The 15084-nt window shown below is 40.0% G+C and overlaps 1 protein-coding gene across 1 annotated transcript in view; it reads right to left on the bottom strand.

Annotated features, from left to right (window-relative positions):
- Nucleotides 1-5373: 5373 nt before the first annotated feature.
- Nucleotides 5374-15084, bottom strand: part of asic4b (acid-sensing (proton-gated) ion channel family member 4b) — a 100508-nt gene continuing 90797 nt past the window's right edge. The window contains exons 6-10 of the mRNA XM_037536344.1: nt 13682-13835; nt 11235-11326; nt 10952-11031; nt 9477-9656; nt 5374-6667 (exon numbers count right to left, since the gene is read on the bottom strand). Coding sequence (XP_037392241.1) covers nt 6560-6667; nt 9477-9656; nt 10952-11031; nt 11235-11326; nt 13682-13835 — 614 coding nt within the window. The 3' untranslated portion in view covers nt 5374-6559. The remainder of the gene's footprint in view (nt 6668-9476; nt 9657-10951; nt 11032-11234; nt 11327-13681; nt 13836-15084) is intronic.

A 15084-nucleotide genomic window follows, 5' to 3' on the forward strand; every position in this document is an offset into this window, starting at 1 on the left:
GGTCAGTTCAGACCACAGGAAACTGGTGGAAGGTGACAGGTGTCAGTAATGTTACTGTGCTGTAAATTGTTCTTGTGTCTGATTTCTTTACAGCCAGATTAGCCAATGCCTGACTTTCCTCAGCCCCCTTTTTAACCCAAAGCTCAAACAGTGTGGGCTAAATCAGCACATGATCACATTTTCAGCACATTCTGTTTGCCAATGTCACAACATACATAACTTTATTGGCTCTTTATTGGGCCAAGTGGCATTTTAGATGAGTGAAAAATATGCTGTCTGGTGCACTATCCTGAATTAAATAATGTCATGGCACAGTCACATGCAGATGTTTGAACACACCTGGCCAGATTTTCTTGATTTCCTGAGTGAACAGGTGACCGATCCTGTACAGAGAACTTACTTAATAATGTCTTTTTTTAATGCAATTTTCACGTCGCATAGCTTCACATATCAGAAACAAACAACACCTATGTTGCTGATGTCGGACGAAAACCTCGTATCTCCATTTTTGTGGTTTTCCAGCTTTTGAGATAATTTGAAGATGCCTGTTGCTCTTCACGTTGTGTAAATTTCGTGATGAATGCACTGAAAGAAACGGCCCAGAATGACTTTGAAAAAAATTCTGGTTCCATTGACTTACGTTGAAAGTGAAGCCGGTTTTTTCCCTCTCCTGTAAAGTTACCATTTTGCAGATATAAACTGATTATTTTAACGGGTCCATATCATATTGAAAAACAAACTTCTCTTGTTTTTATATAAATAAGAGTTTTAAATATGTAAACGTCTGTATATGGAAAGTAAGCTGCAAAAATCCCTTATGAGTTTATTATTGTCTGTGTTGTTCCTACAATTGGACATGCCAAGTTGCCCCTAGGTGTATGTGTGAATGTATATGTCTGTGATGGCCTGGTGACCTGTCCAGGGTGTTTCCTGCCTTCCGCCCACTGACCACTGGGATAGGTTCCAGCTCTGCCCACAATTCGGAAGGATAAGCGGCTTAGAAAATGTGTGTACATGTGTGTTGCTATTGGAACCAACTCATTTACATGTGTCCAGCCTACAGCAGTGTAGCACTGCACACTCAACTGGAAGTTCTAAGGAGAGTTTGTCTTTCTGAAAGAGGCGGAATACGGGATAGCCAATCAGAACAGAGGTCATTTACATGTATCAGTCTTAAAGGCACAGTAACAAAAACAGCCTGTTTAATTCTAAGGGCCAAAGAATGGTTGAAAAACGGTCATGTCAAAATGAATTATGACTTTTTTAGGGGTACAGATATTATATGTGGACCTCATAAGAAAAATACAAGAATATAGACTGGTATGGACAATTTATTCAGCAAGCGTTTCTTTGTTAGAAAATCAACAGGGTGCTCATACTCGTGCATACAATTGTATATACACACAATGTTGCATTCTGATTTTAGCCAATTCTGAAAGTGCATCTCTATGCAACTGTATTTATTTCATTGCATTGGCCAGTTCTGACCTGTATCCCAATGCATTTAAAATAATAAGAAAAATCCACTTTTCATTTAACTTTCACTTAACTGTAGTGACCATGTAGGGACTATAATGTTCGTAAACTCAATCTGATAATACGACATTTGCAGGGATTTGTTTCAGAAATGTTTCTAAGATTAAATAAAGTGTAGATAAGAAAACAGTATGACTGGAACATCCAACTAGACAAAATTCCCTACATGTCTGTCCTAAACCACAGAGCATCTTAACTTCTGTTTTAACCATCTGTTTCTGTCGTTTTGTGCAGTGTCAGGCAGCAGAGTTCACTATAACCAGCATAATGACGGTACATCTATCTACATTGGAAACGGTGCTTTGGCTTCTGAGTTTTTTTCTAACAGTGTTTTAAAACCCCAGACGCTGCAGACACGATCACCAACATCACTCTTATTACCTTCGTGTGTTAATGTTGACAAAATATTACAGTGATGGTGGTGAATAATGAGGAGACAGAGCTGAACGTAGACCACTGTAGTCGTGTCGTCATTTTTGTAGTCGTCGTCATGCCCGTATTAGGAACTCCGGGTCTAAGCTCCATTTCTCTATGGCCAAAATTAATTGGGTTTTTGAAAAATGGCCTCTATTGCCCCCCTGTGTTTAATTAAAATGTTCAGCACCCGCTACGTTTTGTTCTGTGTACATTTTTCTCCTGAATACCACTGGATCCAGAATGACACACAGCTACAGCGGTCTATTAGGAGGCATAACATTAGTGCACTCTGCTAAAGCATTTGGGAAATGAAACTGAAACTGGGGAGGAGCGATGCTCTGATAAGCAGCACGAAGAGCTGACACAACATTATTAACTTTGAGGGTTAGGGTTTAGTCGACTTTCTTTACAGTAACGGTTACAGCTTTACAGCTTTACAGCTTTATCAGTAACGGTTAGCTGTCTGACTGACTAACTTGATTACATATTATGTACACAATCACATTCGTCAGATTCATTCACTCACAGAGCTCTGAAGCAAAACTAAGGATACAAAATGTTCCTCCACGCATTGCATGCAATTACACATTTCCACCAGAGAGGTCTCCAAATCCCCAAATCTTACAAAGTGCTGCTTTAAGCCATTCCTTTTGGACTAGCTCGGGGGTGTCCTCTAGCATTGGATATACCCAGAAGACGTTATTGATTGTCAGTACTGTTTACTACAAATACTCTGGTTATAAAGATTCTCAGTGTGTCCCAATTCAGGGGTTGCGTCCTTCTGAGGCTGCTTTTGAAGACCGATTGTGTCACAGAATTCTCCTTCATACGCAGCCGAGAAATGTGTCCTTCTTTTCCGTGGCAACAAAGGATCCAACGGGTGAAATCAAAGTTTCTGGCTCTATTTTTAAAGAACTTTAAAAGAACTTGACAGGAGTGGCGTTTTGTGATGCAGCGGTGAGGGCTGGAACAGCGGCGCTGTGGCGCAAACAGAAAATCCGTCATAGAGCAGATCGTCTCATTTCAGGTTCAGCCTTCGTAGACCTTGTGCTTTAAAGGATGCAGCCCCTAAATCGGGCCACACTGTGGTTATTGAGACAGCAGTGCCTTCCCAGTCACATGCTTAGTAGTGTGTCTTGACAGTGCACTCACGTTAAGACACTCATTACTCGGAGTACCACAGATAACATGGGCTGCATCCAAAGCACGTCATGCTACCAGGTTAAATTGTAGGCCACATATTAATGTAGTATGTGTGGTATAGTAGTATGTATTTTTGGATGCTGCTATAATTACCTGCAAACGATGTTACAGGCAAAACCATTGTGGTTTCATTGACCTGAATTGTTGGCTTGTCTTTACCTGTCTTCCCATGATGAAATGGAGCGAGTATCCAAATAGTAGGTTTAGTATCTGAACACTGGCACTGTTCACCAAATACTCCAGTACCCATGACCATCCATATTTCACACCTCATTTTCAAGTCTATCTTTAGTGGATGTTAATAGCCACATTTACATGCAGCTTAATGATCCGTTAATAATCCAAATAATAGCTCAATTGGAATAGAATACATCCATGTATACACCTCAATCGGAATAGCCTAGTCTGATTGAGGCCATTCAGAATACAATTTCTATCCGATTGAACGAGGTGGTTAATCCTGTAAATAATCAGTTAAATAGGAGAATAATAACCATGTAAACGCCTGTATCCGATTACATTCCCTATCGGAAAGTTTAAGTCAACATGGCAGAGTTTACGCTCTGGTCTTTAAAAGACGGCGGTGGGACAGCCGTCCAGCTTATGTGTCTCAGAGCACGACGTCTTCCTCTCGGCCTTCTTTAATAAGGACATGTGAAGTACGTTTTTCTGAGTCTGACATCATTTTAAAGCAATTAAAAACACAAACGCTCCAACTGGAAACTCATCTCACCTCTGGTAACGTTTAATCTAAGTGGTTCTCGACGCATGTGCGTCATTTTGGATCGGACGACTTCTAGTGAGCATGTAAATGTAGAGTGAGCTTATAAACACCTCAGTCTGAATCTGTAATTGGAATGTATTCAACCGGATTGGCAAAAACCTTTGCATGTAAACACAGCCACAGATATGAACTAGAAAACTAGAAAAACGAATGAAATAACCCAGTAACTCCACCTTCCTCACAAGCGTCACAAATGACAGGCAGAAAAGGCAGTTCATTCATTAATATTTTAATGCGTGTTCCCTATAAAATGGAATTAGAGTGATTATACAAAAAAAGTGAATTAATTTACCATTTTTTTCTCCTTTCTCATCTGAATAGAGATGACTGCGATGATTGCTGTATTCAGAGGCGATTTTGACCATACAGTGATTTCCCTTGGATTTTTCCACTGGCTGTTATCCGTGTCTGGCTCTCAGAGACAGGCACTGTAGGCTATTGTTCCATTCCCAGAAGCATGACACAATGGAAAAGTAACATAATATGATTTAACCGAACACTTCGCCAACTCGGAGAAACAGTGGCATTTTTTCTTTCCGATTGGGTTCGAAAAGAGGACTGTGTGTTTTTTTTCTTCTGAGATCTGTAAGAAGAATGTTTTCTAAATGGGTTCCTGGCTTAAAAGTCCAGTTCTAGGAGAAAACAAACTGTAATTGTTTGAGGATCTTTACATTATGTGGACGTTCTTGCACACTGCAGTTACACATTCTTTAAAAAATCATCCAAAGAAAGATTTTTTTTTTGGGGAACCAAAAATGGCATTTCCAAATAACTGCTTTAGAACTTAGGGAATTCCAATAATTGTTCAAACTTTCTGCATAATTAATCGCTAAGCTGTAAATAAAGCCATCCAGAGTGGTTTGGTGTGAAATGCTCAGTTTTAGAGAAACTTATCAAGCCAGAATTGTTCACAGTGGTGTTGATAGGAACCCGATGTCTGCAGAGTTTGTCTCTAAAAGCTACCTCAAAGAAATTATCGCATGTAATGAGAAATTAGATGTTTTGAGATAAGGATTTGGACTAAAACACCTTTTTTTAATCCATACATGGCAAAGAGGTGCCTGGAGGGCCAAGAACATGCACAGATAGACCCCATGGGTGGGGGTCCTGTCCCTTTTGTCCTTGCCCTGAGTAATTGCCTTTTTGGTCAGCATGTACACCAGTCACTCATAACATGATGACCACCTCCTTGTTTCTATGCTCATTGTCCATTTTATCAGCTCCACTTACTGTATAGCTGCACTTTGTAGTTCTACAGTTACAGACTGTAGTCCATCTGTTTCTCTGATACTCTGTTACCCTGTTCTTCAGTGGTCAGGACCCCCATGGACCCTCACAGAGCAGGTACTGTTTGGGTGGTGGATCATTCTCAGCACTGGTGGTGGTGTACGCTTGACCGGTGTATAGTAATTGTGTTGAAGATCGGTTTCAGCAAGGCTCAACTTAATTTCGGCCCAGGAAGAGTTTGTGGGCACCTTTTTTTTTTTACAGTCTCTGCCCTCTAAAATGTTTTAGCATTGGCCTGTGCAGGGCAAAATAGTCCCTAAAGGAAGCATATTTTTTGTGTTTACCTGTGTTTTTACCATTAAGCTTAATGAGTCTGAATTGTATCACAGCAGTGGTGATGGAAACCAGAGGTTCACAGGATTTAATGCCTCTAAAAGCTACACCACAGAAAGTTACTACATGAATAAGGCATGAGACGTTGGCATAAAACAGAATTTTTTTAAATGCATTCATGACAGAAAAGTACATTATAAGGCAAAATAGTTCCTAACGTAAACTTATTTTTGTATTGAATTATTTTACCACTATTAACATTACATATGGAAAATCAGAAGAAACGTGTAGGTCACTGGTGGTTTTGGATAGTAAATAAAATGGCTATATCTGTGTTGTGGATTATAGTGCCCCCTGGTTCCTGTCACCACCACTGTAAAGAAATCCGACTTCTACAGTTTCTCTACAGTACACAATTCTGCATCAGTCCACTCTGAATAGTTTGGTTTGTGTATTAACTGTTAAAATATGTGGTCATTTTGAAAAATCAGTGGAATTCCTCTTTGAGGAATATACACTATGAAATCATCAGCTGCTCTACACTTGTGAACATCTGCTCCCATGTGTGACGTGTCCGGTCCGTGCATATCGACCGCCCAACAGGTGAAAAATAAGAAGATACTGTGCTTGTGTGAGATATTAAAGGTGATATGCAGACATTGTCACGTGGTCAGATTGACAGACACCATTGTTCTCATTTGCATTCACCAAAATACCTTCATGGTCCATCACAAAAGGTCCCTCAATGAAGACGGATCACCTTGTGTCACGTGAGATATTCATGAATGTAACACCTACACATTGGCTTGCAGTGAAACTGGCACATGTGCTGGTGCTAATGCAGGATGATGCTAATACCACTGTGTGCTGATGTAGTGGAGCCGGTTTGACCCACACCTGGACACGTGCCAAGCCCCCCTGAAAGGGGGCATTCACCGGCATGCGGTCTTCACGAGTTTGACTTTGGCTGCAGCTTTTATAGGTGAGAGATGTAAATGTAGCCTACGAGTCAAGTGCATGGTTCCATCCAAGGGTGAGAAGACTAAGACAAAACTTCTTCTAGCAAGCAAAGTCCTGCTGTACAGCTGCCTGTGTATGGTGGTGGTTTGGCAATATTGAGGCTGGATATACGCCGTGTGCTTGAGCCGTTGTCACGTCCTTAGGATCCTGTTGACAAAGAGGTCGCACCACAGGAAACAGTCAGGACATGGTTTACATCTACAGAAGCCAGAGACCACCCTTTATTCATTTAATTTTCAGGAAAACAGCCATTAATTAGAAGGTTTTTTAGGAGATATTTCTTAGGGGAGTAGATATAATATAATCCACATTCATAAGCAAGTGGAGATTTATTAGAAGATGCACTGTAAGAAATGAAGGTGCTAGGCAGGTCCATTTTTCGTTCATCAAGGTACAAATAAAGTAAATGTTCCCTCAAAGGTTCTACAGCGGCTTTAAGGTCCAACCGTGGAGCTTAAATCAGTTTTTCCAGGTGAAAAGTTTGGATTTGTACCTTTCCATAAACGAATGCTTTAAAACAGAACAGTAGAATAAAAGCCTGGAGGCGAGACGGGGTGTGTGGAGTCAGTCCAGCTTAGAACATCATTTCAGTGGATTATGGTTCAGTCATGTTCCCTGACTGAAGGTACTGAGATAACTCTTTGAGGTTCCTACCTGAGTCACAAAAGGGCTACAAGACTGAACTTTGAAAGTGTGGAAAAATCTTCCTGCAGATTTCTTTGAAAAACTGAAAGCAAGCCTCCTGAAAAGAACGGAAGCTGTAATAAAAGCAGAAGGTGGACACTAGACACTGAAAAATGGATAACTTATACTTAATGGCCATTTTGACTGGGAATACAGTAAATGAAGGGTGGTCTCTGACTGTGCTGTGTGTTATTACCATAGAATAAACATACATTGCAATGCAATACAATACATAAAAATACTGTGTTTACACATGCTTTGCTTTGTATACATTAGCTTTCATTGCTTATTCTTAGGCACATTATGTAGCTCCAGTGCAAAAAAAAAAAAAACTTAATATGCCAAACTTAATTATCTAGATTTGGATTAAAGACAGAACTTCTGCAGTTGCATATGTTGCTGTATTACTGCTTTAGGCTGCTTTTCGGAGAATCAGTGCTTGTCTTATTCTGCTTTAGGCAAGCGCTCCAATGCCATTTAGATGAAAATATCCACTTTTTATGTGAAATTACTTTAACACATGCGGTTACTAGAAGAAATAAACTTACAAAACTTGTAATATTCTAATTGAGATTGCAGGGACTGGGTGGAGAAATGAGGTTGAGTACAGTTTCAAAGACCTGAAACGAGCTGTAGTGGAAATGTTGCAACTTAGATGGTCTAAGATCACATACGTTTGTAATTTGTGAGTCAAAAATGATTTTTCAATTGTAAAACAAATAATCAAGCAAGCAAACAAATAAACAACCAAAGCCTTTGAATAGGGAGATAAACGATAACGATAATTATCGTGAATTGATGTTACTGTAGATCAAACAAAGCAAAAGCTGATTTCAGTTTTAAAGGAGGACTCTGTTGGCCTGGTGTGGTTCTTCCACCCCTCAAACTACTTTGGTAGAATAGAGGAATCCAGACGTCTGCTAGCTGGTGTCTGAATACTGTGATGTGCTCTGACATGGATGTGGTAGGAGTGATGGCAGTAAGGCGGTGTGATCCATCACTGACCTGCTGAGCCAGCTAATGTTTGCTGTTCGTATTAAGCTGATGTGGTTGAGGAACTAAAGAGTTTAAAACTTGTATCCAGATAGCCGAGCACTCGTCACCAGACAGCTAAACGAATCTGTTTTCTCTTAAATTATGACTATTACAAAAATTACAGCCGTGCTTTTCCAGCTGATAAAAACAGCCCACCAGACACTTTCTCCCACTCTCCCATGACAGCCTTATGAATTGTTCCACTGTTTGACGAGTGTTTGTCATGTTCTGATCATAAAGGATAGTTTAAAACAACATTTCACGACCCAGGAGCAAAAACCAGCCTTCAATTTATATATATAGTATGTATAGATGATATCATTGCTATCAGAACAAAACCTTGTGTCTCCAAAATGACAACTTTACAGGAGAAGGAAAAAACGTCCTCTACTTTTAATGTAAGTCAATGCTACAAGGCTTTTTTCCAAGTAATTTTAGGCCATTTCTTGTTGCCCATTCATCATGAAATTTACACACAATGTGACGGGTAACAGGTCTTTTCAAGTTACGCCAAAAACTGAAGATAAAATGAAGATACGAGGTTTTGTCTCGCGTATTGATATCAACTGATATGCAATTTTGTTTTTTTGTTATAACACTTTTGGCCACATTGCCCATAAATAAGTTTAAGTGAAAAGGGAATTCTGTTTATTGTTATTTCCCCCAAATTCTGGGTAATTCAATCATTGCAATGTAAACAAAGTGTTTTGCTGGTACAGAATAGAGAAACATACTGACTCTATGGATTTATTTACAGTGGTGGTGATAATAACCAGTGGTCCACAATGCAAAAACATAGCTATTTCGTTTTATCTGTCAAGATCAAGTTGTGAATCTACACGTCTTCAGCCTTTCGTACGTTTTGTGTATGTATATGAATATGAACTTTTCATTGGGTTCTACTTTTCCTTACCTCAACCTACAAGTACCTCTCTGCAATGCATGGACTTTAAAAATGACAGTTTTAGGCCAAAACCTTCGCAACCTATTAAATGCTTGCTTATTAAATGATGTCTGGTTCCCATCACCACTACTGTGAACAATTCTGAGTCCGTTTCTCAAGAACAGAGCAATTCACATCAAACACATCAACAAATTCACATCTTATCCGCTTAATTATTCATTATAAAATTATAACATGCAAAAATGAGTGGATTCCCCTTTAAGTGCTTTCACTCGAGCAGAACTTTTAATGCTTGCCTTTCGTAGAGGAATTTTCCCAAATCTCTGCTCTTACCTTGGCTTTGACATCCTCTAGCCTGACTGTTGCGATGGTGCTAACTGCTAGCTGAGCTCTAAGGTTCTGTTCCCGGAGGTTCTTTGTTCCCTGAATCTGGTTCTGAATCTGGTTCCTCTGGTTCTGTTGGTTTTGGTTCTTTTGTGGCCTCAGAAGTCTCTTGATTCTGTACTTGACAACCTTGGAGCGAGAAAAAATACGACAGTGAAGAAAACGGAGATAATCACAAAACCAAGCAGAGACCGTACAGGAGCTTCCACACCAGAAGTGGGGAGAACAGCCTAAACATAAATTAAATAATGTCTCAAGATCAAGCAAAAGTTTTGTTTTTCAGTGCTGAGTTTCTCCGTTTTAGATCCTTTTGGTCTAAAATAAGACGCTGAAGCTTGAACGTGAGAGCTAGTCTAGGTGCTGAACCAGCACAACAGAATGACACTGATGTCTTATGTCTTATTCAGTTATGAATGAAACTAAAACTAATTTCATTAAACACTGCTGTGTGAAAATAAAATGAAAGTGTTCATGAAATGACCTGAATATTAAAAATGACAGCACAGCGCAGTAGATCAGCTTCCCGGGCAAGTTGTTGGCTGTTTTAGCGTCCATGTCACACGTAACTGAGTCGTTAGTGTCCCATGTCCCCCCCCCCCTCCAGGGACGTAGCCAGTGCCTGAATTTGTATTTACCATATGGACTAGCGAGTGAATCAAAACACAGCCAAGAAGGACTAGGAAGCCAAAAGCTAAAGTTGGGAAAGGTAGCTGGCTATCTTAATACATTGCTGGCCAAAAGGGTAAAAACATGTCTCTGGCATGCATTTTGTACTAAATAAAGACAGAATTATTGTTTTTTAAACATTTTTTTGATGGCCGAGGTAAGTCACACTAATCCCAGTTAGTTTGTTCTGGCCTCAACCCAGATCTGGCCCACACACTGTAAAGTGAGTAGAACTAAAGGATATGGCCCAAATCTGGTCCAAGTCTGGCCCAACTACATTCTTTGTCCACAGTAATCATGCCAGAATTGTCCCACAAATAGACGTATGAGGCTGTCCAGGATCTGCCCCTATTCTGCCTGACCTCTACCCAGTAGTCAACCAACGCTCACATAAGAAAGCCAGAATCGGCCCAAAGCTCTCTATCTGGGATGCTACCTTTGTTGCATTTAGATCAGTAACTAGGACAGCAGTCAAGATTGGTTGGCACCACAGGCATTTCCAATGGTTGCATGATATATTCCCCTAATGAACACCAGGTGTTGTAGTCAGAGAATGTTCTTGAACAAAAACAACATACACTTGTCAATTCTGTCAATGACGGATACAATCCTGTGCTACAGTATAATTATTTTAGTATAAATCGCCTGAAATTATAGTTTTAAGTCGAGGTGCCCATTCAAATACATGTGCTCACTGGTTGCAGCCTACCTCTGTACCACATGTGCTTTTTTTGGGGTGCAGGAATGATGGATTGTACCTCATAGATGTAATCAAGTATCTCCAATATTGTGAGAATGCTGGCTCCAATAAAGAGGCCCATCTGGCCTCCAATGTCTCCTGAATATCATAAGGACAAAAAGCAGGGAAGTGCTTTGTGAGATTGAAGGCAAAAGCATACTTGTTCTCAACCATTCTGTTTCTGTTCTTTACATGCACTTAGTAAGGCTACAGCTCAAGGAACCACATAGGGAGCTGTTTCTTTGAAGGCTTTATAAAAACATAAAAGCATCTTGAGCGAGCAGATACGTGACGAACCCTACCTAGCAGCCCAGCTATGTCGTACGCTTTCTTCTGCTCTATCGTCTCATAGTTCAGAGCTTCAAAGAAGATGTCCAGTATGAGGAAGTTGTCTCTGTAATATCGGAGATAAGTGAGCAAAACAATAGTGACATTCAGTTTCCTGTTGGGCTGACAGTTACGGAAACAAGCTACTTATTGTTTGTGTTATATAAAAAGGGACTGTACCAGATACAGGGAGAAAATAATTAGCAGAAACAACATAATCTCATTTGAGGGCAGACTATTTAAAAAAGTGCTACTTCATTTGGTTTATGAATGGAGGAGCAAAAATTGCATTTTCATTTTCAATACTGCAATTTTACAAACAATAGTGGAGTAAATTGAGAAGGACATGATGTGATTATCAGAAAGGCTCTAACGGAGAGAGAAACAGCTCACAGTGCTGTGGACATGCTATGCAGGGGTTTTTTATTGCATGAAAACAGAGTTAATTATTTTCAGGGATGGAGTGTTTTCTATCATATTAACCAGCGAGAAGATGAGATGTTTCTATGTGTGCTGCTGAGAGGGAGTCTGAGTTTGTATGCGTGTGTGTATGTACTTGTCTTTCTATACTTCAGAGGACTGGTGGCTGCTTTGCATAAAGCATCTTCAGTAATTGTATTGAGTTAAATGCATAAGGGATCTACTTAAAGCTGCAGATTTAGATCTCAATTTTGTATCTGATAAAAACTGGAGTGCTGAATTATGGATTTTTTTCCACTTTCCCTCATTCACTCACTCACTCACTCATTCCTCAATCACTCACTCATCGGATCACTTTCTGATTCACTCACTAAATCATTACTCGCTCAATCACTAACTCACTAACTCAGTCACTAACTCACTCACTTAATCACCCTCTCTTAATCAATGACTCAGTCACTCATTCACCCATTCACTCATTCACTCACTCACTCACTCACTCATTTCCAACTCACTCACCAAATCACTTTCTGATGCACTCACTCGCTAAATCACTAAATCACTAACTTAGTCACTAGCTCACTCAATTGCTCTGTCAATCAGTCACTCAGTTACTCATTCACTCATTCCCCAATCACTTACTCATCAAATGACTTTCTGATTCACTCACTCACTCACTCACTCACTCAATCACTAATTCAGTCACTAGCTCACTTACTCATTCACTCTCTCAATCAGCCACTCAGTTACTCATTCACTCACTCATTCCCCAATCATTCACTCACCAAATCACATTCTGATTCACTCACTCACTCACTCACTCACTCAATCACTAAATCACTAACTTTGTCATTAGCTCACTGAATTGCTCTCTCAATCAGCCACTCACTTAGTCATTCACTCACTCATTCCCCAATCATTCACTCACCAAATCACTTTCTGGTTCACTCACTCACTCACTCACTCACTCACTCAATCACTAAATGACTAATTCAGTCGCTAGCTCACTCACTCAATCACTCTCTCAATCAGCCACTCAGTTATTCATTCACTCACTCATTCCCCAATCATTCACTCACCAAATCACTTTCTGATTCACTCACTCAGTCATGCACTCACTCAATCACTTGATCATTCACTCAGTCAATCATGCAGTCACTGAGTATCTCAATCACTCTCTCATTCACACATTCATCCAATCACTCTCACAATCACTTAGTCTCTTACTCACTAAATCATTCTCTCAGTAACTCACTCAATACTCACTCACTCACTCACTCACTCACTCACTCACTCACTCAATACTAACTCAATCACTTACTCAGTCACTTAATCACTCACTCATTCACTCAATCACTCTGAATCATTGTCACTCACTAACTCAAACACTCAATCACTCATTCACTCAGCCACTCATTCACTCAGCCACTCATTCACTCACTCCTCTTGCTCTTTTGATTCTCTTGGCTGTGGTGATGTGATTTAAGTAACCAAATCAGATTTGTTGTTATCAAATTTACTTGTCTAATATTGTGAGTATAACATGTTTAGGCTGCAGTGTATATGTGTATGTAGTCATATATAATCATATGCAGTAGTTTAAGCACACCGGTCAGATTACATGTTTTGTTGATTTTCTAAGCGAAAATAGCAACACATTCTCTACAGTGAAGACGACTAAATATGCCACTTATTGGCAAATTGCACAATGTCTGCTTAGTTAATGTATATTTTTGTTTAACATATACTTTAAAATATTAAATGCATAATGGCATATTTTTAGACTTAGATTTTTGTTTCAGTATGTTAAATTGGAAAAGAATTACAGTATAATATACTGTATATACTGAATATTACATATAATATATAGTATATGTAATATATTGTAAATAACAGTAACTGTGCAAAGTATGTTCTCTGTGGTGGATGTGTTAACAAAATGTGAAATTTGACCAGGGTGTGTGTGTGTGTGTGTGTGTGTGTGTGTGTGTTTACACCTTACCTGATATACTCCTCAGTTTTGTGGTATTTGCGGGACAGGTAGCGTGCAGACCCTTTGCTGGGGATTTTAACCATAGACAGCTCTTTGCCGTACCGAGTCACGTTACAGGGAGTTTCACATGGACACGAGTCTCCTGTGTCTTTCTGCAGCAAAGCTTCATAACAACAACAAGCATCTGAGACTCAGATAAAGGCCAGGTTACAGTACTATAATAAAGCAATAAGCCACGAGAGGCGTTACTGTAATGCTTAGTCTCAAGTGGCTTACTGCTTTTGTAAGACAGTAGCCAACATAAACTATGATAAAATACACATTTTCCAGAAAATAATGTAAGTTATTATTGATAATAATCAACATAAACAAGAAAGGTCGTTACTTTAGCGTTTGGTGTCAATGCCAAGCAACCATGGAGCGCTGAATGTTTGAACGCCCCTCTCTGTATTAAATCATTTCATTAACATTTTAACTTTTTGTTGTAAAACGATGAACATATGGCATCATAACACTAATGCAAAAACTTTATAAGCACTTTTGGTCACCAGTTTACCATCGTGAGTCTTACTTGGCACCAATCCAGTGGTGCCCCTCTTCCCACGCTGGGGCTGAATCTCAAATGTCTCCCTGCTCCCTACATAGAAACTCAAATACCGGGATTCAGCAACGTTCATACTCGAAAAACGATCCACTGTTTGGGTGTAGAGGCCTGAATTTCTAAATTAGCACTGTTTGGGGAGTTAAAGTTAAGTGATACTTTTTTTTTTTGATCCCACAACCGGGGAAATTCCACCTCCGCATTTAACCCATCCATGAAGTGAAACACCACATACACACTAGTGAGCACACACACACTAGGGGGCAGTGAGCACACTTGCCTGGAGCGGTGGGCAGCCCTATCCACAGCGCCTGGGGAGCAGTTGGGGGTTAGGTGTCTTGCTCAAGGACACCTCAGTCATGGACTGTCGGCCCTGGGGATCGAACCGACAACCTTCCGGTCACAGGGCCAGTTCCCTAACCTCCAGCCCACGACTGCCCCCTAGTTAGAGAGCTGTTTGGGATTCAGTCTGGGTTTGATGTGACTCCTGACTGAAACATGAACACTTTTACAGTGAATCACACTGTAAGTGCTTTAATTCAAGCCTGTGATATTAATGATGGAGTTGTTTGGGCAGTCAGCTAGCTGACCAATCTAGTTCTAGTTAAGAAAACAAGGCGCCAGGTGCTCACTTAAAAAAAAAAAAACAGGTTCTTACTTCATCAGTACACTCTGTGGTTCCTGTGAGGAGCATTAGAGTCAAAGATTAATCCATTAACACCACAAGGATTTTTTCACGCCATGGTGCAGTGATACAGAGCTCAGGCGCTGTGAGACAGTCAGATTTTAGGATCGGAACTGTTTTATAAAT

The sequence above is a fragment of the Pygocentrus nattereri genome, chromosome 30 (assembly GCF_015220715.1).
Source record: "Pygocentrus nattereri isolate fPygNat1 chromosome 30, fPygNat1.pri, whole genome shotgun sequence".
Taxonomy (NCBI): Eukaryota; Metazoa; Chordata; class Actinopteri; order Characiformes; family Serrasalmidae; genus Pygocentrus; species Pygocentrus nattereri.